Source organism: Podarcis pityusensis, assembly GCF_964106645.2.
Source record: "Podarcis pityusensis genome assembly, chromosome: 4".
Classification (NCBI taxonomy): Eukaryota; Metazoa; Chordata; class Lepidosauria; order Squamata; family Lacertidae; genus Podarcis; species Podarcis pityusensis.
The window spans coordinates 67,548,267-67,566,236 of record NC_138027.1 but is presented as its reverse complement, the minus strand read 5'-3'; the positions used below and the strand labels follow the sequence as shown (position 1 = coordinate 67,566,236).

At 44.7% G+C, this 17,970-nt stretch overlaps 1 protein-coding gene across 2 annotated transcripts in view; it reads right to left on the bottom strand.

The window, feature by feature from the left end:
• Positions 1-17,528, bottom strand: part of GEMIN8 (gem nuclear organelle associated protein 8) — a 39,552-nt gene extending 22,024 nt beyond the window's left edge. The window contains exons 1-3 of one of the 2 annotated variants that reach the window (XM_081001454.1): positions 17,442-17,528; positions 10,658-10,695; positions 5,427-5,865 (exon numbers count right to left, since the gene is read on the bottom strand). In XM_081001454.1, coding sequence (XP_080857580.1) covers positions 5,427-5,865; positions 10,658-10,660 — 442 coding nt within the window. In that variant the 5' untranslated portion in view covers positions 10,661-10,695; positions 17,442-17,528. The remainder of the gene's footprint in view (positions 1-5,426; positions 5,866-10,657; positions 10,696-17,441) is intronic. The other variant, XM_081001455.1, reaches the window with a different exon arrangement.
• Between the last annotated feature and the right edge of the window lie 442 nt (positions 17,529-17,970).

The window sequence follows — 17,970 nt, the reverse complement described above, 5'->3', positions numbered from 1 at the left end:
GATAAATAGGTACCGCTCCAGTGGGAAGGTAAACAGCGTTTCCGTGCGCTGCTCTGGTTCGCCAGAAGCAGCTTAGTCATGCTGGCCACATGACCCGGAAGCTGTACGCCGGCTCCCTCAGCCAATAAAGCGAGATGAGCGCCACAACCCCAGAGTCGGCCACGACTGGACCTAATGGTCAGGGGTCCCTTTACCTTTACCTTACTGCAATGGAGCAGGGGAGCCTCAGGTCTTCTGTTCAGCAAATAAGCAGCCTTCTATTATGTTTTTGATTTTAATCTTGCTTAATTTAATATGCAGAAAAATCAAAGGCAAAGAAAATTCTTAGGTTGAGCATGGATGTGTTGAAAGTGAGGCCACCCATCATTAGAGAACTCTGCAAGCTTTTGCCAGTGTTTTATATTCCTTTCAGTTTTAAGAACTTCTCGGCAAATCTAAGAGGGCTATTTTGCTGTCTCGTGTTCTTTATAACCAGCATTTCTGAATAGCTTCACAACAGAATGCTGGATGCATCTGACAGGTGCAATAACCCGGAAAAATGACTTCATGCTCTTCATAAACAGCCTCTGGGAAGTCATTTAAACACAACCACAAAAAGTCTCCTGCAGGTTAGAATTACTAGTTCTGCAAGGAACAATGAGAAAGAGTTGCCAATTTAAAGCAATAATGTAAGCTATTAAATAATTTTGAATACGGTGGTGGGAGGGAGAATCACCGGATGTAGTCTTATACTGCAATGCTATGTACATCGTCTACTTCAAAATCCTACTGAATTCTACTGGGATTACTCCCAGGTAAGTGTGTGCAAAACTGCAGCCTTATTTCCTTACTGGAAAAACAACAAGAAGAAGCAAATGGATGAGGTCTGCTGGGAAGGAATCATTTTGTAGCTTTCTAACAGTTGTTTCCACACTTTGCCTGCGGTATATGACTCTCTACAGCGCAATGATGTAAATAACTTGGCATACTGTAAAAGCTCAGCTAAGCACAGTTAGCGCAGCTAGTTTGGGGGCCATCTCAGAGCCTAGCACATGATGTGAATTGCAAAGGGTTGGAGAGCACCTGAGAAGAATTCAAAGAAAGAAAAGAAAAGCTGTTTGAAGAGAGAGGGAGAGAGAAAAAAGAGTGGGTTTGGTGGAGGGAGGGGGAGAGACACAACACATCCTTATTGGAGTGCTAAATCAGGCACAGGGTTTCAGGAGTTGCCAGTTTAAAAAATGCTTCACTGTCAAAGTTGGGAGTCGAGGCAGCGCACAGAACTGAGGCTGCAGTGTATAGAAGCCCACAGGCTGTCAGAATCTGAAGAGGTTCCTGGAGTGAGGGCGGAAAGCAGGAAGGAAGGAATGAAAAATATTTTAAGGCCAATTATTGTTCTTTTTTCCTTACCCTTGACTCCAAAGAATATGAAGTAGTTTTTTTAAAAAAGGATTATATTCAGTCTTGACCACACCTCTCAACCGCTTGGGATTTTCCAGAACATTCCATGGGTACAGACAGCAAACCATGTATTAAGTCACAACGCATCACTAGTAATGGGCAAACCCACCACACTCCCAATCAGAATTAAATCTGATTGGGAATTAATCTGGAAGATAGTTTCCCCCCACTGTCTCCTGAAAACCCCAAACGAGGTCCACAACTCTGGATTTGGTCTGGAGGTCTTGCTGCAGGGTGAAGATGACAAGCTCCACAGGCCTCAGTACCTGTCAAAGCACCTTAAAATTTCTGGAGTGCCCTCACTTTGCATACTAGGAAAGTGGGCAATGAGCAGTGGTAAGTTGCACAAAGAGGGTGGGGTAGATTTTAGGGATGCAAAAGAACCAGCATTCATCCCAGCATTTGCCCTCATTGGGATTACAGATAGCTCCCCCCTGCCACAGGCTTCAACTTCAACTTTCAAACTAATCACAGTTCTCCACTGTGTCTAAACGTAGGAGCTGAAGTTAGCTAACAAACTATGATTTCAAACCATGGTTTGATAACCATCACCTAACTGCACTTAGAAGTAAACTTTCTGAGTTCTAGTGCTACGGGGAACTGTGCTTAGTTGAGAAGCAGAAGTGCATTCTTTTAAGAGGAAACCATGGTTGGCTGAACCAGGCCAGTGCCAGTGTCCTACTAAAAATCAATGAATGATTGGAGGATTAAAGTGATGGACTATGCAGAATTAGATAAACTAATAGGAAGAATTTGAAACCGGCGGGACCAGAGATTCACAGAAGAATGGTGTAAAATTACGGTCTATTTGAAAAGTAATTGTGATGACCAGATTACATTTGTAGGTTTGGAAGTTTTGTGAGGTGAATAATTTGAATTATTGCATAATTGGATAAAGAGGAGGATGTTAGTTAAGATAATTAAAGGCAATATAAATTTAAGAAATGCAGAAGAAATGATAAAAATGGGGGATCATCAGAGGTGCTGATGGAAGTCCAAAAAGACTGTATAAGATGTGAAGTTCTTTGGTATGTATGACAATTAATATGTTTAAAAATTAATAAAAATTAATAAAAAAATAAAAAATCAATGAATGCAGAGTGAAGAGGCTAGAGACTGTGGATTGAGACCGAGAAAAATAGGCTGAGGGCTTGAAAGAACAGGACAAACGGAAAGAGAAATACCCTCTTTAGTCATTCTTATTGTTAAGTAAAGAAGTGGGGAAGGGTTCCACGGCCAGGTGCATTAAGCTCCACCCCCAGTTGCCATTCTCATCACTCTCTATGAGTTTGGCTCCTGTGATCATAGAGGCTTCCTGCCTTTTTAGAACCTTTTCCAGGCTTATAAAATGTGCAAGGATTCCTCTACAAGCACAGGAGGTTCCCTGCTTCAGACTATCTCCCCCCCCCCCCCGCCACCTCCTCCAGCCAATGAGCATGGGAGAACTGTAGATTACAGTGATGATGCCTGGCATTTTTCTTTCATCTTTTTAAACAGTCTACAGTTCCGTCAATATCAATATATATATTACGAGGGGTTTTCTGCAGAGAATGAAAGACGAAGCACGATAATGCGGTTATCGCATTTGGCCTAATCAAATTCCGCCCTGAAATTTTGTTCTGCTTAAAAAACTGCACTCTGCAAAATCAATAGCTCTATGTAATTAAAGGCAGTGTTGGTGTATCTCTTCCACACACCCAGGTCTCAAGGGGCTGAGCGGGGGCACCACTTCTAGGCTATAATGGAGTTGGAAAGACACTCTTCCTCCTCCATCTCTGCTGTTATTCTTAATAGACATTCTAGTGGGTGAAAGGGCTGCTGAGCAAGGGACTCTTGTTAGCCTAGAAAACAGGCGCTGCATTTTGTGAATGCCTCAGTATAAAACGCACAAGGGAATAATGATTTTCTTCACATGGTAAAACTACGCCAGTCAAATAAAATAAAAAACTCTCGAAAGCCCTTTTAACCCCAAGGCATTTTAACAAACTATTACACAGAGAAGATGCTACTGATTTGTCTAAAGGCTTCCTCTCCCCAAATACAGCACAGTTCTGATTATGAAAGTGGAATATAGTTGGGTTGGAAAGAGAGAAAGCCAACTTCCTGCAGTACTCAGAGGTTAAAGATGTCCTGGAATCAAGCCAAAGGAAGAAAAAAAGAAAAGCAAATGGCTGATCCATATTATAGGTTACGTCAGGGCTTCCTCCAGACTTCCAACAACACAGCCAGGAATTTCCATTGGGCTGCTCCAACTATCTGCTAAACTTAACCTTAAAAGTGCCAGATTCATATGTCTATACAGTGGTACCTCAGGTTATGAACTTAATTCATTCCGGAAGTCCATTCTTAACCAGAGGCGTGCATTCCCTATATAGGCCTCCCGCGGCCCCAGAAGCGGATTGCGTTCGTGTCCCAGGGCAAAATTCGCAACCCGGAACACCTACTTCCGGGTCTGTGGAGTTCATAACCCGAAGTGTTCTTAAGCAGGACTGTTCGTAACCTCAGGTACCACTGTATTAACAAGTACACTGACAGCACCTTATGGCTTTCAGGCTCAGCCAAGAAGAAGAAGAGTCTGGATTTGATATCCCGCTTTATCACTACCCGAAGGAGTCTCAAAGCAGCTAACATTCTCCTTTCCCTTCCTCCCCCACAACAAACACCCTGTGAGGTGAGTGGGGCTGAGAGACTTCAGAGAAGTGTGACTAGTCCAAGGTCACCCAGCAGCTGCATGTGGAGGAGCGGAGACGTGAACCCGGTTCCCCAGATTATGAGTCTACCACGCTTAACCACTACATCACACTGGCTCTCAGAAGACCCTCAAGAAGGGGGGTTTTCTAGGAATATTTCTGCCATGGTAAACAAACTGAAGAAGCAGTTCTGCAGGCAGCAAAAAGACGTAAGGTAGATGGTGGGGTGGCATAAAAGAAAAAAAGAAATGAACTAACATGGGGCTCCTTTTAGTGGTAGACTGATAGAGGTGCACAAATTCAGATTCTGAATTCCAGTGCCATTAGATCAAAGACTTCAAGAAGGGGTGGGATTTCTTAATGGCAGGGTTTTTCCTCCCACAAAAGCCCACTAGGCCAGTTCTGCCTCTCTCTGCCTCTCTCCTTTAACATGCCCTGCCCTGCATGTAAACCTAAACAAAGGTGCAGCTTTGTGTTGCAGATATAGGTCAACATCCTCGCGACACATTTAAAGAAGGGAATTGCAACTCTGTGAAGGTTCTCCGAAAAACTCACAGCACTTTCAGCAAATGACCACTCCCAGGGTTCTTTGGGGGATGCTATGGGCAGCATTCAACTAACTGCTCCCGGCGGTTGTGGGAAAACACAGAGCAGATTTAGGGGTGTGCACATGGGGAGGAGAGGGGGGCAGATTATTCACCTTAGTGCTACATTGAACGCAACCCAATAACTGTTAAAAGTGCTTCGAGAGCACTTTGAATGTATGGTGTGGATATAACCACGATCTGGGGCTTGAATCCAATATTACTTGTACTTAAGAGTAGACCAATTAAAATTAGGCCCATTCATTTCAGTGGGTGTACTCTGAGTAAAAGCTAAGTGAGCTAGAACCCTTGGACTAGAGAGATCTGGATTCAAATTCTGTCACCCCAAGCTGCTCAGACGAGGTGGGATTTTGAAAGTATGCCCCTTGGACATGTTTGACCTGCTACTGAATTGCAAAATTTGCTTTAAAAGTTATTATTCTGAGCTGAGCTGCTACTAGCACTTTATTGTTATCTTGTTGTTATTTACTTTCCAGTGCTGTTTTTCATGGTATTTTATTGAGATTTGCATTTTTCATCAAATATTGCCTTTTAATATTTTGTATGTGTGTAAGCTGGCTTGTGAGGGCTTGGTCCTAAAAGGCAGCCAAAAACCGATCACTAAATGTATGTATGTATGTATGTTATAGATCAAAGAAAGAGAGAAGGGAGTAGCTGTATTAATAACATGGGGAACACGGTCGAAGGCACTTACGCAGCTCTTCCCGGTGCTTCTCTGTTTGCTCAAAATACTGGCGGAGCTCTTCTGTGATCTCCATGTTGCTCAAGTCACACTCGATATCCACTTCGTCTTCGGAGTCGGTGTCTGTTTCGGAATCGCTCTCCGTGACCCCTCTGCCTGCGGCATTACGAGGGGCATGTTGAGACCTGGGAGGGAGCCTGGGTTGGCTCCCTTGTGTGAAAGCAGAATAGGACCCGGTCCTCAGGGTCTCCCCTTCATCCCAATCAGAGTAGCGTCCACTGGGAAGACTTTCAGAAGGAGGAAATGGCAGATTGTACAAGGACTCCATGGCTTTCCTGTAAGCATATCGGTGCCTGCTCATCCACTCCATGGCTTGGTTGTAATGCTTCCAGTATCTCGCATAGACATTTTGGGAATACCATGGTCCTTTCTCTTGAGGCACTGAATCCCCCTAAGAACATGGGCAAAGATAAAAAAATCAATTATTTCTACAGCATGTCCTCCATCTCCCAATTAATTCATGCAGCCCATTCCTGCCACTAATTCGGAAAGCGATGCAACTTTCTGCCCTACTATTAGCTTAGTTGCAAGCACATGGCTCTTAGGTGGTTATCACATTAAGGTGGTTGGTAAAATATTTTGATTTATAAGGCACTGGCAGCTTTGCACCAATCCTAAGATCACCTAAGTTGACAGAAGTCCCCAGGAGCCTGAAATCGGGTAGCTTAGTAGCTCCAAGTGGATAAGAGATAAGGCCACAGGTTGTGCTTGCTCTGTGTCTACTATAACTCTATCCTTAAAGTAAGGGAGAGCATTTCCCTTGATTCACCCAAGCCAGAAGAGAATCGCTCATGTAACTAGGGTATCCTTTTGCTCCTTGGCCACCTTCTTCTGTTCAAGGCAACCTACGATTAAATCCAGCATTTGTTAACAGAGAAGAATCAATCAGATGTGCAACCTCCTTTGCCTGTGGAAAACCCCATCTCTAATCAGCAAGATACAACGTGCCACAGTTCAATAAAGCATTAATCTCTCTCAGTCAACACACACTTGTGAACCTGGTTGCACAAACTCAACCCATTTGCTTAAGCCGAAAAGGATGCTCAAATAGCTAAACAGTGGTGGGGCGAGAGCTAAATGGCGTGTAGAGATCCCTCAAGCATTTAAGCTGACAAGAGATTTAGCAAGGCAATCCCAGTTTATACGTTATCTAGTGTCTCTTCCCTCCACTATGCAGATGACCTGGGGGTCTCTAACTGAAGAGACCCCCATGAATACCGTTTCTCTCTCCCTCTTTTTCAAAGGAGAGAAATCATGTGAACAAGTCCTCCAAACTATTAGCGTTGGCATGGAAGACGACATGCCATGTCATCTGTGTGTGGGGTGTCCTGCTCCTCCATCAAGTGAAGGCAACATGAACCAAGACACTGACACCCCCTCCCTACTAGGCACCCCCCAAAAAACCCCAATTCACTACTATGGTGAGAAACACTGCACTCTTATTTCAACATGAAAAAGCTGTCAAGATTAACTTGAGGTCATGAAGCAGCCCCGAGTCTCCGTGCTTTATGAATATACATTTTGGAGGCAAAATCCTGAACGCTTCAGAATTTGACAGGAGTGACTTCTGCCGCGCGAGTATTCCGCCCTAAACTATTAAGAATAAATGAATTCCAAAAGCCTAATTGTATTTACTCTTGCCATTCAGTTTTGACAATGAGTCTTAAGAGGTCAGTCTCCTTTTGTTTACGGCTAGTTTCACTTTCTGGTTCCCATGGACTAATAGGACGCACTTTTTTGTGTCAGACATACTTGAATACAAGTAGAAGTCTCCCCCTCCCCTCCCAGCCCATCTCTGAAAGGCTTTGGTGGGGGAGGGGCGGAGCCGTAACAATGGGCTTGATATGCATCCCACTGAAGTCAATGGCAACATTCCCATTATTTTAATGGCACTGGACTGCTCCCAATGGCCTTTGGAAACCAGCTTTTAAGAACAAGGGCAAATAGCTCCAAATTATTTTTATATGCAGCTTTTAAAATTAAAAAGTTCACGCATTCACAATTTTGTATATATTTAAAATTTCAGAAAATAATATTGGGAACATCAGGACTTACAGTGCAGTCCTAACCATGCCAACTCTTGTTTAATTTAATGGGGCTTACTTCCTTGTTATGACTGCAGCCTTAGCTGTAGAAGCCCTATTTATTTCAGTGGGTCTACTCTTAAGTATTACCAAGTCTGGATCTAACTGAATCAATTCGGTTCCAGGTTTGGTATACCACATTCTGGATGAAAATAAAATGCCAGGTGGTGATTGTACCATTCAGAGCATCTGGTAGAACTGCATCTCAGAATTTTATCATCTCAAAAAGTACATGGATCGCTGTGCATTTGAAAGTGACCCACATCAAATGTCCACTAGCTTAACCTTTTCCCTAACGTGCTACCTTTACCTATGTAGCTCTGAATTAGTCACATAGCCAAGTCAAGACAGTATCCATTTTGAAAGCAACTGCACTATATTTTAATAAGGTTTGCTAGCTTTACTCACTGAATTTTTAAGTATACATCACCAATAGTTCTAACAGTTTTGAGTGGCTGTTTACACACACACACACACACACACACACTCCTGCTCCGCTGCAAGGCAATGCTGAAGCGCAAAATATTATCAGCTGTTCTTTTTAACCAAACTGTTTCTCAAGCGGATCTTGGTGGCGACTGCAGCAAAGAAAGTGGAATACAGCTGGCTGATTTGCCTAGCTGTTGTTAATTTAGGAGAGGAACACAAAGGATCGTTTCAAGTAGTCAGAATTGTGATTCTGATGCTTAGCCAAATACTTCTTTTAGGGGGAATGAGGGGAGGAGGAGGAAGGGGAGGAGGAGAAGGGGTAGAAGTGACCCTGGGAAACCTCAGAATGCTGTAGGGAATGTTAAGAAGAAGCCTAGGTGTTTAAAAACATTTAAAAGGGGGAGGAGAGAGAGAGAGAGAGAGAGAGAGAGAGAGAGAGAGAGAACTATAAAGCCCAGTTGAATCAATTGTATTATACATTGCATCAGTTGAAACAATTGTATTACACATCACCACCATCATCAGGCTGTTTCCAATTGGGTCTCTTCACTGGCTCTGTAACCCAGATGAGGTTTCTGTTACTGGAAAGTGATTTTCACTTTCCACCTCTTTCCTCTGCAGTTCCCTCTCAAAATCCGCTCCAGAAGATTGGAGAACAGTATGGCAGGTGGCACAGAGAAAGGGGCACTATGCAGAAATCGCCTTCCTCTCTTCTTTTGGCTCATAGAAGCTTCCACTGGATCAAAGAGCCTTCCATCAGTGGAGGAACTCAATTGGGCACAACCCAAATCATCATCACCACCATCTTCTTCATCACAACATATGGCCTTCCTGAGCTGTATACAGCGGTACCTCGGAAGTCCAACGGAATCCATTCTGGAAGTCCGTTCGACTTCCAAAACCAAGGAAGCTCCTGCAGCCAATCGGAAGCCACAGAGGACGTTCGGGTTCCAAAGAACGTTCGCAAACCGGAACACTCACTTCTGGGTTTGCGGCATTTGAGAGCCAAAACGTTCAACTTGCAAGGTGTTCGGGATCCAAGGTAATACCGTGTATTATGCTTGCAGTGCTACCTTTCACAGACCTCTTATTTCGAGAATCTCATGTCTTAAGATGTATGCAACATAACACTCATGGTTTTAGGTCTGTGCATTTCTTATGCCAAAAATAGCATTTTGCTCCCACTCCTAGTCTCAGCTGCTTCCTTATTTACCCTGCAAGAAGCAGCCAAGTGTCATTTAGGGGGACACATGAATGCGTGGAACAGAGCTGCAAACAAACAAGTGTTTGCAAACACAATTCCTAATTCCTAATAGGGGTTGTCTGAAGCTTCTTGTCAATTCTACACTGGGGGCAAACCTGTGAAATGGCCTCAATGGAGTGAAGGGAGAGGAAGATTCCTCAGTTAGGGCTTCCAAGGTTTGGGCTTCCTCAGGTCTACCTGAGCTCAACTTCTCCTTGATAATATAGGAGGGGGCTTTATCCATCCTCAGAGTCTTTCCTCCTCCTATATTTCTGATTCCTCTACATACAGGTACGCCACCTACATGACTCAACTGTTCTCAGCAGCACATGCACTTCTTCACATAGAATCAGCACCATGGACTTTATAACCAACTGTTATCCATGTATTGCAACTATTCGCTGCCAGCTGCCCAGAGGCATTTGTGTTTTGCAGCACCACTCAAATGCTGTAGGGATAAACACAGAGACAGAATCCAACAAATGTTTGTTGGGTCCCAAAGGCCCACCTGCCTCACGCCCCATTTCTCTTTCCTCCAAATCTGCCATGATGCCCTCTTTATGCTTAACCATTCTAAGCAATCTGAGCACATGTCTTTATTATGAGACAAAGCTTTAAAATGCTTGTTTGTTACGGAATGACTCACTGGTCATCCCTTTTCCCCATTAAACACACACACACAAATTGTCTCTCAATTAAAAATGTGACTGTGATCACCCACAAAAATAACAACAATACTCTACAAAATTATTCTCTCATATATATATATATATATATATATATATATATATATATATATATATACAGTCCCAATGAGTTCAAAAGTGCTTACGACCAGGCAATCAAGCGTAGTAGGACTGCAACACAAAATAATATGCCACTGGGGTTAAAAAGCAACAACTTGTGGTTGAAGTAGCTGCCTTCTATGCTTGTCATCAGCTAATTAGCAGCTGAGATAGATGCTCCTGCCTGCTCATTTCATGCCTGCCTCCTCAATCAGGTTATCTTGACAGGCTGCTCTGTTGTGTGTGTCTCCCCATCACCTCCTCTGCACAAGGCAATATGATTTGTAAGTAGCCCTATGGTGGTATTGGGCAAGAGATCAGCCAACTTGGCCAGAGTTACTGAGAGCTGTGTGGTAGAAGGATCCCATCCAGGCTATTCTGGCTTCTTCTCCTTTCTCACACTTCAGAGGGCCTTTGACAAGGTAGCCTATACATATGTAAATATCAATTTTAGTAACAATGGATTCTAAATACAGAGGTTCTCCTGTGTTTTAACCTTTCGTAAGGTGCTTCGAGAGGTTTCGTAAAAAGCGCTGAACGAACAACAACAATATATTAATGTGGATTTAGGTACCACAGCACACAATTTGAATACCAAACTGATACATGCCAAAGACCATCAATAAATAGAAAGGATCTTACCATGATCTATGGGAATGTGCACCAGCGACTGATACAAACTAAAAGACAAGAGGAAAATAAAAAGGTGAAGAAATCAAATGTTTACATAGAGACGAGTACAAAATTAAGCCTGTAGCCAGTTAGGTTTTCAGATTCAACTCAAGGTGCTTGTTTTGATCTTTAAAACGCAAGAAGGTTCAAGGTTAAGGGGTGGACTTTGGTAATATGGAGCCCTGAACGAGGACAAGATTTGATGCCCTCCCCGTTCAGGCCTTCTGTTCTGCACATACTCTCAAGTGCACTACGGCGTAGTTGTGGCAACTCAAATCGCCCAACTGACCAGGGCCTAACTCTGAGTGGGTGCCCATATATACAAATAATGAGGGGTGTGCAATACTGGCCACATGGGGTGCAAGCAGGAACTCCAATTATCTTTTGCAGCAAGATTTTTTCCATCGCTAAAGCCCAGTGGATCTGAATGAAAGGAGATGAGTGATAACAGGATTGCGTCCATTCATCTGAAATGCAAATTAGGACACCACTACAAGGCAGCACAAAGGCACAGCTAGCACAATTGTACAGCTGAGAAAGAGCGAGCGAGAGAGAAAGAAAGGGAGAGAATGATCATTACTCACTCACCCTTTGCCGCAAAAGGTGTTGGAAGTTCATACACCCTTGCCGACAGACTACTACTCGCATGGGAAAAGATCTGAAATTTCTCAGGCCCAAAGATGCTAAGGAGATGGAATTTACAGTCATTCTCCCTAGTTTTCAAGGGAAGCAGAAAAAACCTACAGGAATGCAAGCTGGGGGTGATTATTAACAGAAGACTGCAGAGACTCTGCTGCCCTTGGAGCCTGCAGATCTGTAGCACATTAAGCTCCAGTTCCATTTTGTATGTCCCAAACCGTTCTGTATCCCATGCTCCAGCTCTTTTAAAGTTTGTCCATGTCTCTCATAGTTTATACATGCTCACTGAATTTCTTTAATATGACACATCTGGTCTCTGGCAAGGTCGCTGTTATAAGTATAACAAGGTCCCTTTCCCACATGTAGGATACAGAGTCTTTTGTATTTGCCTTTCCTGTTTCCTGACTATTCTTAGGGTGGCATTCAACTAAGTTTGACTCAGAGTAGACCAACTGAAGTTGATGAACACTAAATTAGGTCCATTAATTTCAATGGGTTCTACTCTGTGTAAAGCTTAGCTGGCGAAATATCTTTATTAATAGACTGACTGCCTAAATCAAAAAGAATCACCTCTGAACTGCCCCAGTTATATGCAGAGCTGTTTCAGACAAGGGCAAATGTTTTCCCCTTTTCATTTTGCATTTCGACAAACTGGCAGCTTGACGGGAGCCAACATAACTGTGGACTCAAAAGTTCAATTTGTGAACAGCTGTTGGTTGTTGAAGCCACTGTGTGCAGGACCTCTTGATTTCCGTCACAAGGTGGCACCAAAACTATATGAACTGGGGGTGCTGCTTGTCTGAGTTCATTTTATAAATCCAGGGTGGGAGCTGATGGAAAATCCAGATTTTCCATCCCTAATGTAAATGAAAATATATCTGGTCCCATGTGGATTCTTATTATTATGTATTAAATTTCTTTACTGCCCTTCACCTGAAGATCACAGTATATAAAACTGCAATATAAAAAACCACAAAAAATACCATATTTTTCGCTCCATAGGACGCACTTTTCCCCCTCCAAAAATGAAGGGGAAATGTGTGTGCGTCCTATGGGGCGAATGCAGGCTTTCGCTGAAGCCTGGAGAGCGAGAGGCATCGGTGCGCACCGACCCCTCTCGCTCTCCAGGCTTCAGGAAGCTATCCGCAAGCCTTGCAAGCCCGGTGGGAGTTCCCGCGGGCTCACAAGGTTTGCAGGCAGCAGCCTGCAGCCCCGGCGAGTGTCTGCAAGCCTTGCGCGCCCGGCAGGAGGTCCCGCCGAGCGCGCGAGGCTTGGGGCGGCAGCCTGTCGCCCAAAGCACGGGGAGCCCTCCGGAGGGCTCCCCGTGCTTTGGCCGAGTGTCTGCAAGCCTCGCGCGCCCGGTGGGAGGTCCCGCTGAGCGCGCGAGGCTTGGGGCGGTAGCCTGCAGCCCGAAGCATGCGGAGCCCTCCGGAGGGTGCCCCGTGCTTCTTGCAGGTGTGCACAAGGCTTGGGGCGGCAGCCGCGGCGGGGGGGGGAAAATAATTTTTTTTATTCATTCCCCCCCCCAAAAAAACGAGGTGCGTCCTATGGGCCGGTGCGCCCTATAGAACGAAAAATACGGTACATAGCATAATAACAAACAAAAACTAAAACCCTCACAGTTTAAAGGGCCATAGATTGTCTAATTAGTCAAAGGCCTGGGAGAAGAGGAATAATAATGATAATAATTTATTCTTTATACCCTGTCCATCTTGTTGGGTTTCCCCAGCCACCCTGGGCGGCTCCCAACAAAATATTAAAAACACAATAAAACATCAAACATTAAAAGCTTCCCAATATAGGGCTGCCTTCAGAGATCTTCTAAAAGTCAGATTGTTGTTTATTTCCTTGACATCTGATGAGAGGACATTCCACAAAGTGGGAGCCACTACCGAGAAGGCCTGGTTCCCTGTAACTTTGCTTCTCAAAGGGAGGAAACCGCCATAAGGCCTTCGGTGCTGGACCTCAGTGTCTGGGCAGAACAATGGGGGTGGAGATGCTCCTTTAGGTATACTGGGCTACTCACAAAATGTTTCTGCCTGGCACCTAAAGGTATGTAACTAAGGCACCAGGTGAGCCTCTCAGGGGAGAGTATTCCACAAATGGGGAGCCACTGAAGAAAAGGCCTGTTTTCGTATTGCCGCCCTCTGGACCACTCGTGGAGGCACACAAAGGACCTTAGATGATGACTGCAGGGCTATGCACCCACACATACATCACAGAAGATGTTTCCTACAGTAGTGGATACCAAACTTCCCACCTGCCCCCCACTGTTTTTGCTGAGGCTCGTTTTATTTTTTTTAAAACCTGTGATAGGTATTGTAATGCACTATGCTAGATACTGTATGATTTTTAATTGCATTTCTACACAGATGCTGTGGGCCACCTGCATGAAGCTTGCGGGCAACTGGTGGTCTATGGACTTCCGTTTGGGAATCCCTGTCCTAGAGTATCCTCCTCAAGTTCCGTCAGACAAAAAGGCAATACAGGGCCATAAAGGCAAGAAGCTGATAAGGGCAGTTTTCGTCCACTCTTGGTGGCTGAAGCCTGGATACCTCGCAAAATATTAAGGGAATCTGCTGTGCCAGAACACTATAATACAAATGCAATTAACCCAGTGGCAAAAGTTCTCATTGTTTTACACACTTAATCCTTCCTCTAAGCAACATTTCCTCCATCCCAGCTGATTGCCACTGTTGCAAAACCATAAACACCAACATGGGGCCTCTCAGGAATTCATGACCCTGGCAAGGGAACGTGTTCTGTAGCTTTATGGGAAAACCACCACATTCCTGAGAAGTGGAATTGTGGGTTACGAAGTCTTGGCTGTGCTTAACGGGGATGGAGAAAGAGAGAATAGATTAATGGCAGAAAGGGTTCAGATTGCTAATCTGTTTCAGCCACCATGATGAGAACAAGGGATTTGGTTTAAGAAAACAAATTCGTAACAAATTGGAAGAACTCTTTCAGCATAAACTGCAGAAAGTAGCATTTTACTAGTAAACAAAGTCGCTGAGGCAATTTAAAAGCTCTACTCTAGATTATGCAGACATCAGAAGTCTCTGACATTCTCCCTCAGACTAGAGAGGTGGATTCCTCACCCAAATGTCAACTTTTTGTCCCTCATAAAAACAGAAAAACCACACAGAGTGGTGGACTTTCATTCACCATTATGATTTCTATAATTGCTAGCATTGCTAGAAAAATCTGATTCATCTTCTAAGTGGTTGCTGTATGTTAATGCTTGGGATTTAAATCTAAAGCAATGGAGGCTCTAAGAAACTCTGTTCTGCCTCAACATTCAGCCTTACCCTGCATTTCTGCACAAGTTAATTCTGATGGTAAATGTAATCAATTATCGCATGCATGCAAATCCCCAAGCGTGCATGAGTGGCTGGCTCTGAAACTGCTACATCCAACAGCTGTGCCAATTTAAACCCTGTACAGCTTTAAATCCTGTGCAGATTTCATTTCTTGTGTCAGAAAAGTTAAGTCTGTTCATCTCAGCATGACATGGCTGCACATAACATGTATTTAAAAGGAAAACCAGGACCAAAGTGACCCAAATTTTGCATAAAGAAAAGTTGAACCATGCAATATGTCACACACTTTTTTGGGGGGGAGGGGCAAGTGAGCCGATATGTATTTGGGTAACTCATTCTGCTTGTTAGCTTTGAGGAGTGGCAAGTAGTTCAGGCTACTGAAACACTGGCACTGGAAATCTGACTCACACAAGCACAATCCTATGTATGTCTACTCAGAAGTAAGCCCTGGTGTGTTCAACAGGATTTATTCACAGGAAATTGGGTACTGGAGTATAGCCTAAAGGATGAACTGTAGCGACGAACACCTCAAAAGTCTGGCAGATATCTGATTAGTAAATGTAGTTAGGTTGGTTGCATTGTCTTCTAGGATATTACCATATTTATGGTCATTTGCTTGTCTTTCATTTTTGAAAGACATAAAAGGGGAAGGGTAGGACAGACAGAATGCAATGCTTTCTTAACTGGAAATTAAAATGTTACCTAGATGCCATATTTCTTTGATATGTGGGCTTATCAGCAATAAAGACCAGAAAGAGGATACAGTGGTACCTCTGGTTATGAACTTAATTCATTCTGGAGGTCCATTCGTAAGCTGAAACTGTTCTTATCCTGAGGCGTGCTTTCGCTAATGGGGCCTCCAGCATGTGATTTCCGTTCGCATCCTGGGGCAAAGTTTGCAACCAGGAGCAGCTACTTCCAGGTTAGAGGAGTTCATAACCCATAGTGTTCATAACCCGAGGTAAAGGTAAAGGTAAAGGGACCCCTGACCATTAGGTCCAGACATGACTGACTCTGGGGTTGTGGCGCTCATCTCGCTTTATTGGCCGAGGGAGCCGGCATACAGCTTCCGGGTCATGTGGCCAGCATGACTAAGCCGCTTCAGGTGAACCAGAGCGAACTTTCCCGCCAGAGCGGTACTTATTTATCTACCTGCACTTTGACGTGCTTTCGAACTGCTAGGTTGGCAGGAGCTGGGACCGAGCAATGGGAGCTCACCCCGTCACGGGGATTCGAACTGCTGACCTTTTGATCGGCAAGTCCCAGGCTCTGTGGTTTAACCCACAGCACCACCTGTGTCCCATTGTACAGTGGTACCTGAGGTACCACTGTACAATTGTTCCTAGCCAAAATCTCTCACTTTAAAAAAATAGCAGTTGCCCCATGTCAGCTTCACTCTATTTTCTCACCACCTAAGTTAGTGATTTATATTTAATTATTGCACATATATGGTGCTTTCCCTCAGAGGAGCTCAAGGCATGATCCCCCCCTTCCCATTTTATCTTCACAACACCCTGTGAGGTAGGTCAGGCAAAGCGACTGTGACTGGCCCAGGATCACCCAAGTGAGCTTCATGGCTGAGTGAGGATTTGAACCCTGGTCTCCCAGGTCCTACTCCAACGCTCTAACCACTACAGCAGAGTTATTATGCCAAGGCCAAGACATAAAATGTGCGTATGAATGGAAAAGATGTATTATGCCACCCGCAAGAAATATACCACACACCATTTCCTGCATTCTGGAGTTCTAAACAAATAAACAAGCAACCCCTGCCCTGGGAACCAACCATAAATAGTTCTGCTCAATACATGAGATGTTTACATAAACATAAGTAGCACAATAAAGCAAGCATCTCTGTTTTGAAGATTTGTCACATGCATGCAGGGCGACTTTAACTGTCACTTACAGTAGACTTGCCAGACTCCATGCCCCACAGCACCTCTGACTTTATTTTTCATTTCATCTACTTAACTGCATTTTTAACCCACTCTTCCACCAGGGTGGCTTGCAACAGTTCTCTTCTCACACATTTTATATGTAACTTCCAGCAATAAATTAACAGCTGCCTAGGAGGCAGACGTCCACCAGGGGTAGCTTTCTCCTAGCCAAGCAAGTCTTGGGCTGTTTAATTTTTTTTAAAAAATAATAATACAGCACTTCTGTTTATAAAGCAGCTGCCCAATCTTAATCCCCTTCACCTTGAACAGCAGAAGACAAGAAGGCTTGAAGAGATTCCTTGATATATTTTGCAAGTATTTTGAGGGCAGCAGCCCAGAATAGACCACCTTTCCTCAACTGGGTACCTTTAGCCATGGCTCAGAACATCTTGGTTGGGAAAGGCTGGTGAGGTCAGTTAGAGACTAGACGCCCAAATGGTCTGGCTGGGTCTCTAAGGCAAGCTTCCTCAACCTCGGCCCTCCAGATGTTTTTGGCCTACAACTCCCACGATCCCTAGCTAGCAGCACCAGTGGTCAGGGATGATGGGAATTGTAGTCTCAAAACATCTGGAGGGCCGAGGTTGAGGAAGCCTGCTCTAAGGCATTGCGTGCCCTCCCATTAACTCGGGGAAGCGAATTCCCACGGGGCGATGGGAACAGGATGCGGGAAAGAGCAGGATCCGATCCCTCCCCTCGGCAAGAGCCGCGTGGGCAGCAAGGCACCTGCCCTTGGGAACTCCTGGTCTATTTCTCCGCTAGAGAGGCTTCAGGAGCGGCACCGGCAAAGCCCAAAGCCCCCCCCTCCCCGCCCACCCGGGAAGCAAAAGTAACCGGCTGGGATCGGGGCAAACATACTTCGAGCGCAGGGCGCGCAGCAAGAACCGAAGACCGCGCCGCGCCCGGCTCTTCCTTCCTGCAGGCGGGGAAAGGGAAGAGGTGGAGCCTCGCTGCTACCGAGAAGCCAAGCGCCTGAGCTGCGTTTCTTTCGCGGGCCGAGGGCGGCATCTGCTGGATTGGCAGCGAGTAACGCTGTGCCCGGAAAGAGAATGGGCTGTCTATGGCTCATGCTTTTAAAGCACGTCCAACGCAGGCGCCCACCCACCCCACGTCCTGGGAACTGTAGTTTGCTCGGGGTGCTGGGAATTGCAGCTCGGGAAAATTACAGTTCCGGTGTGTGTGTGTGTGTGCTTTTAATACATTGTGTTTTAATGCCCTAACCTGCCTTAACAGTGAAAGGCAGGTAGTTAATAATAATAGTAATAATCAGCTCCAGTAATCAAAATAAAAAAATCCTTCCAGTAGCACCTTTAAGACCAACTAAGTTAGTTCTTGGTATGAGCTTTCGTGTGCAAGCACACTTCTTCAGATACACATCTGTGTATCT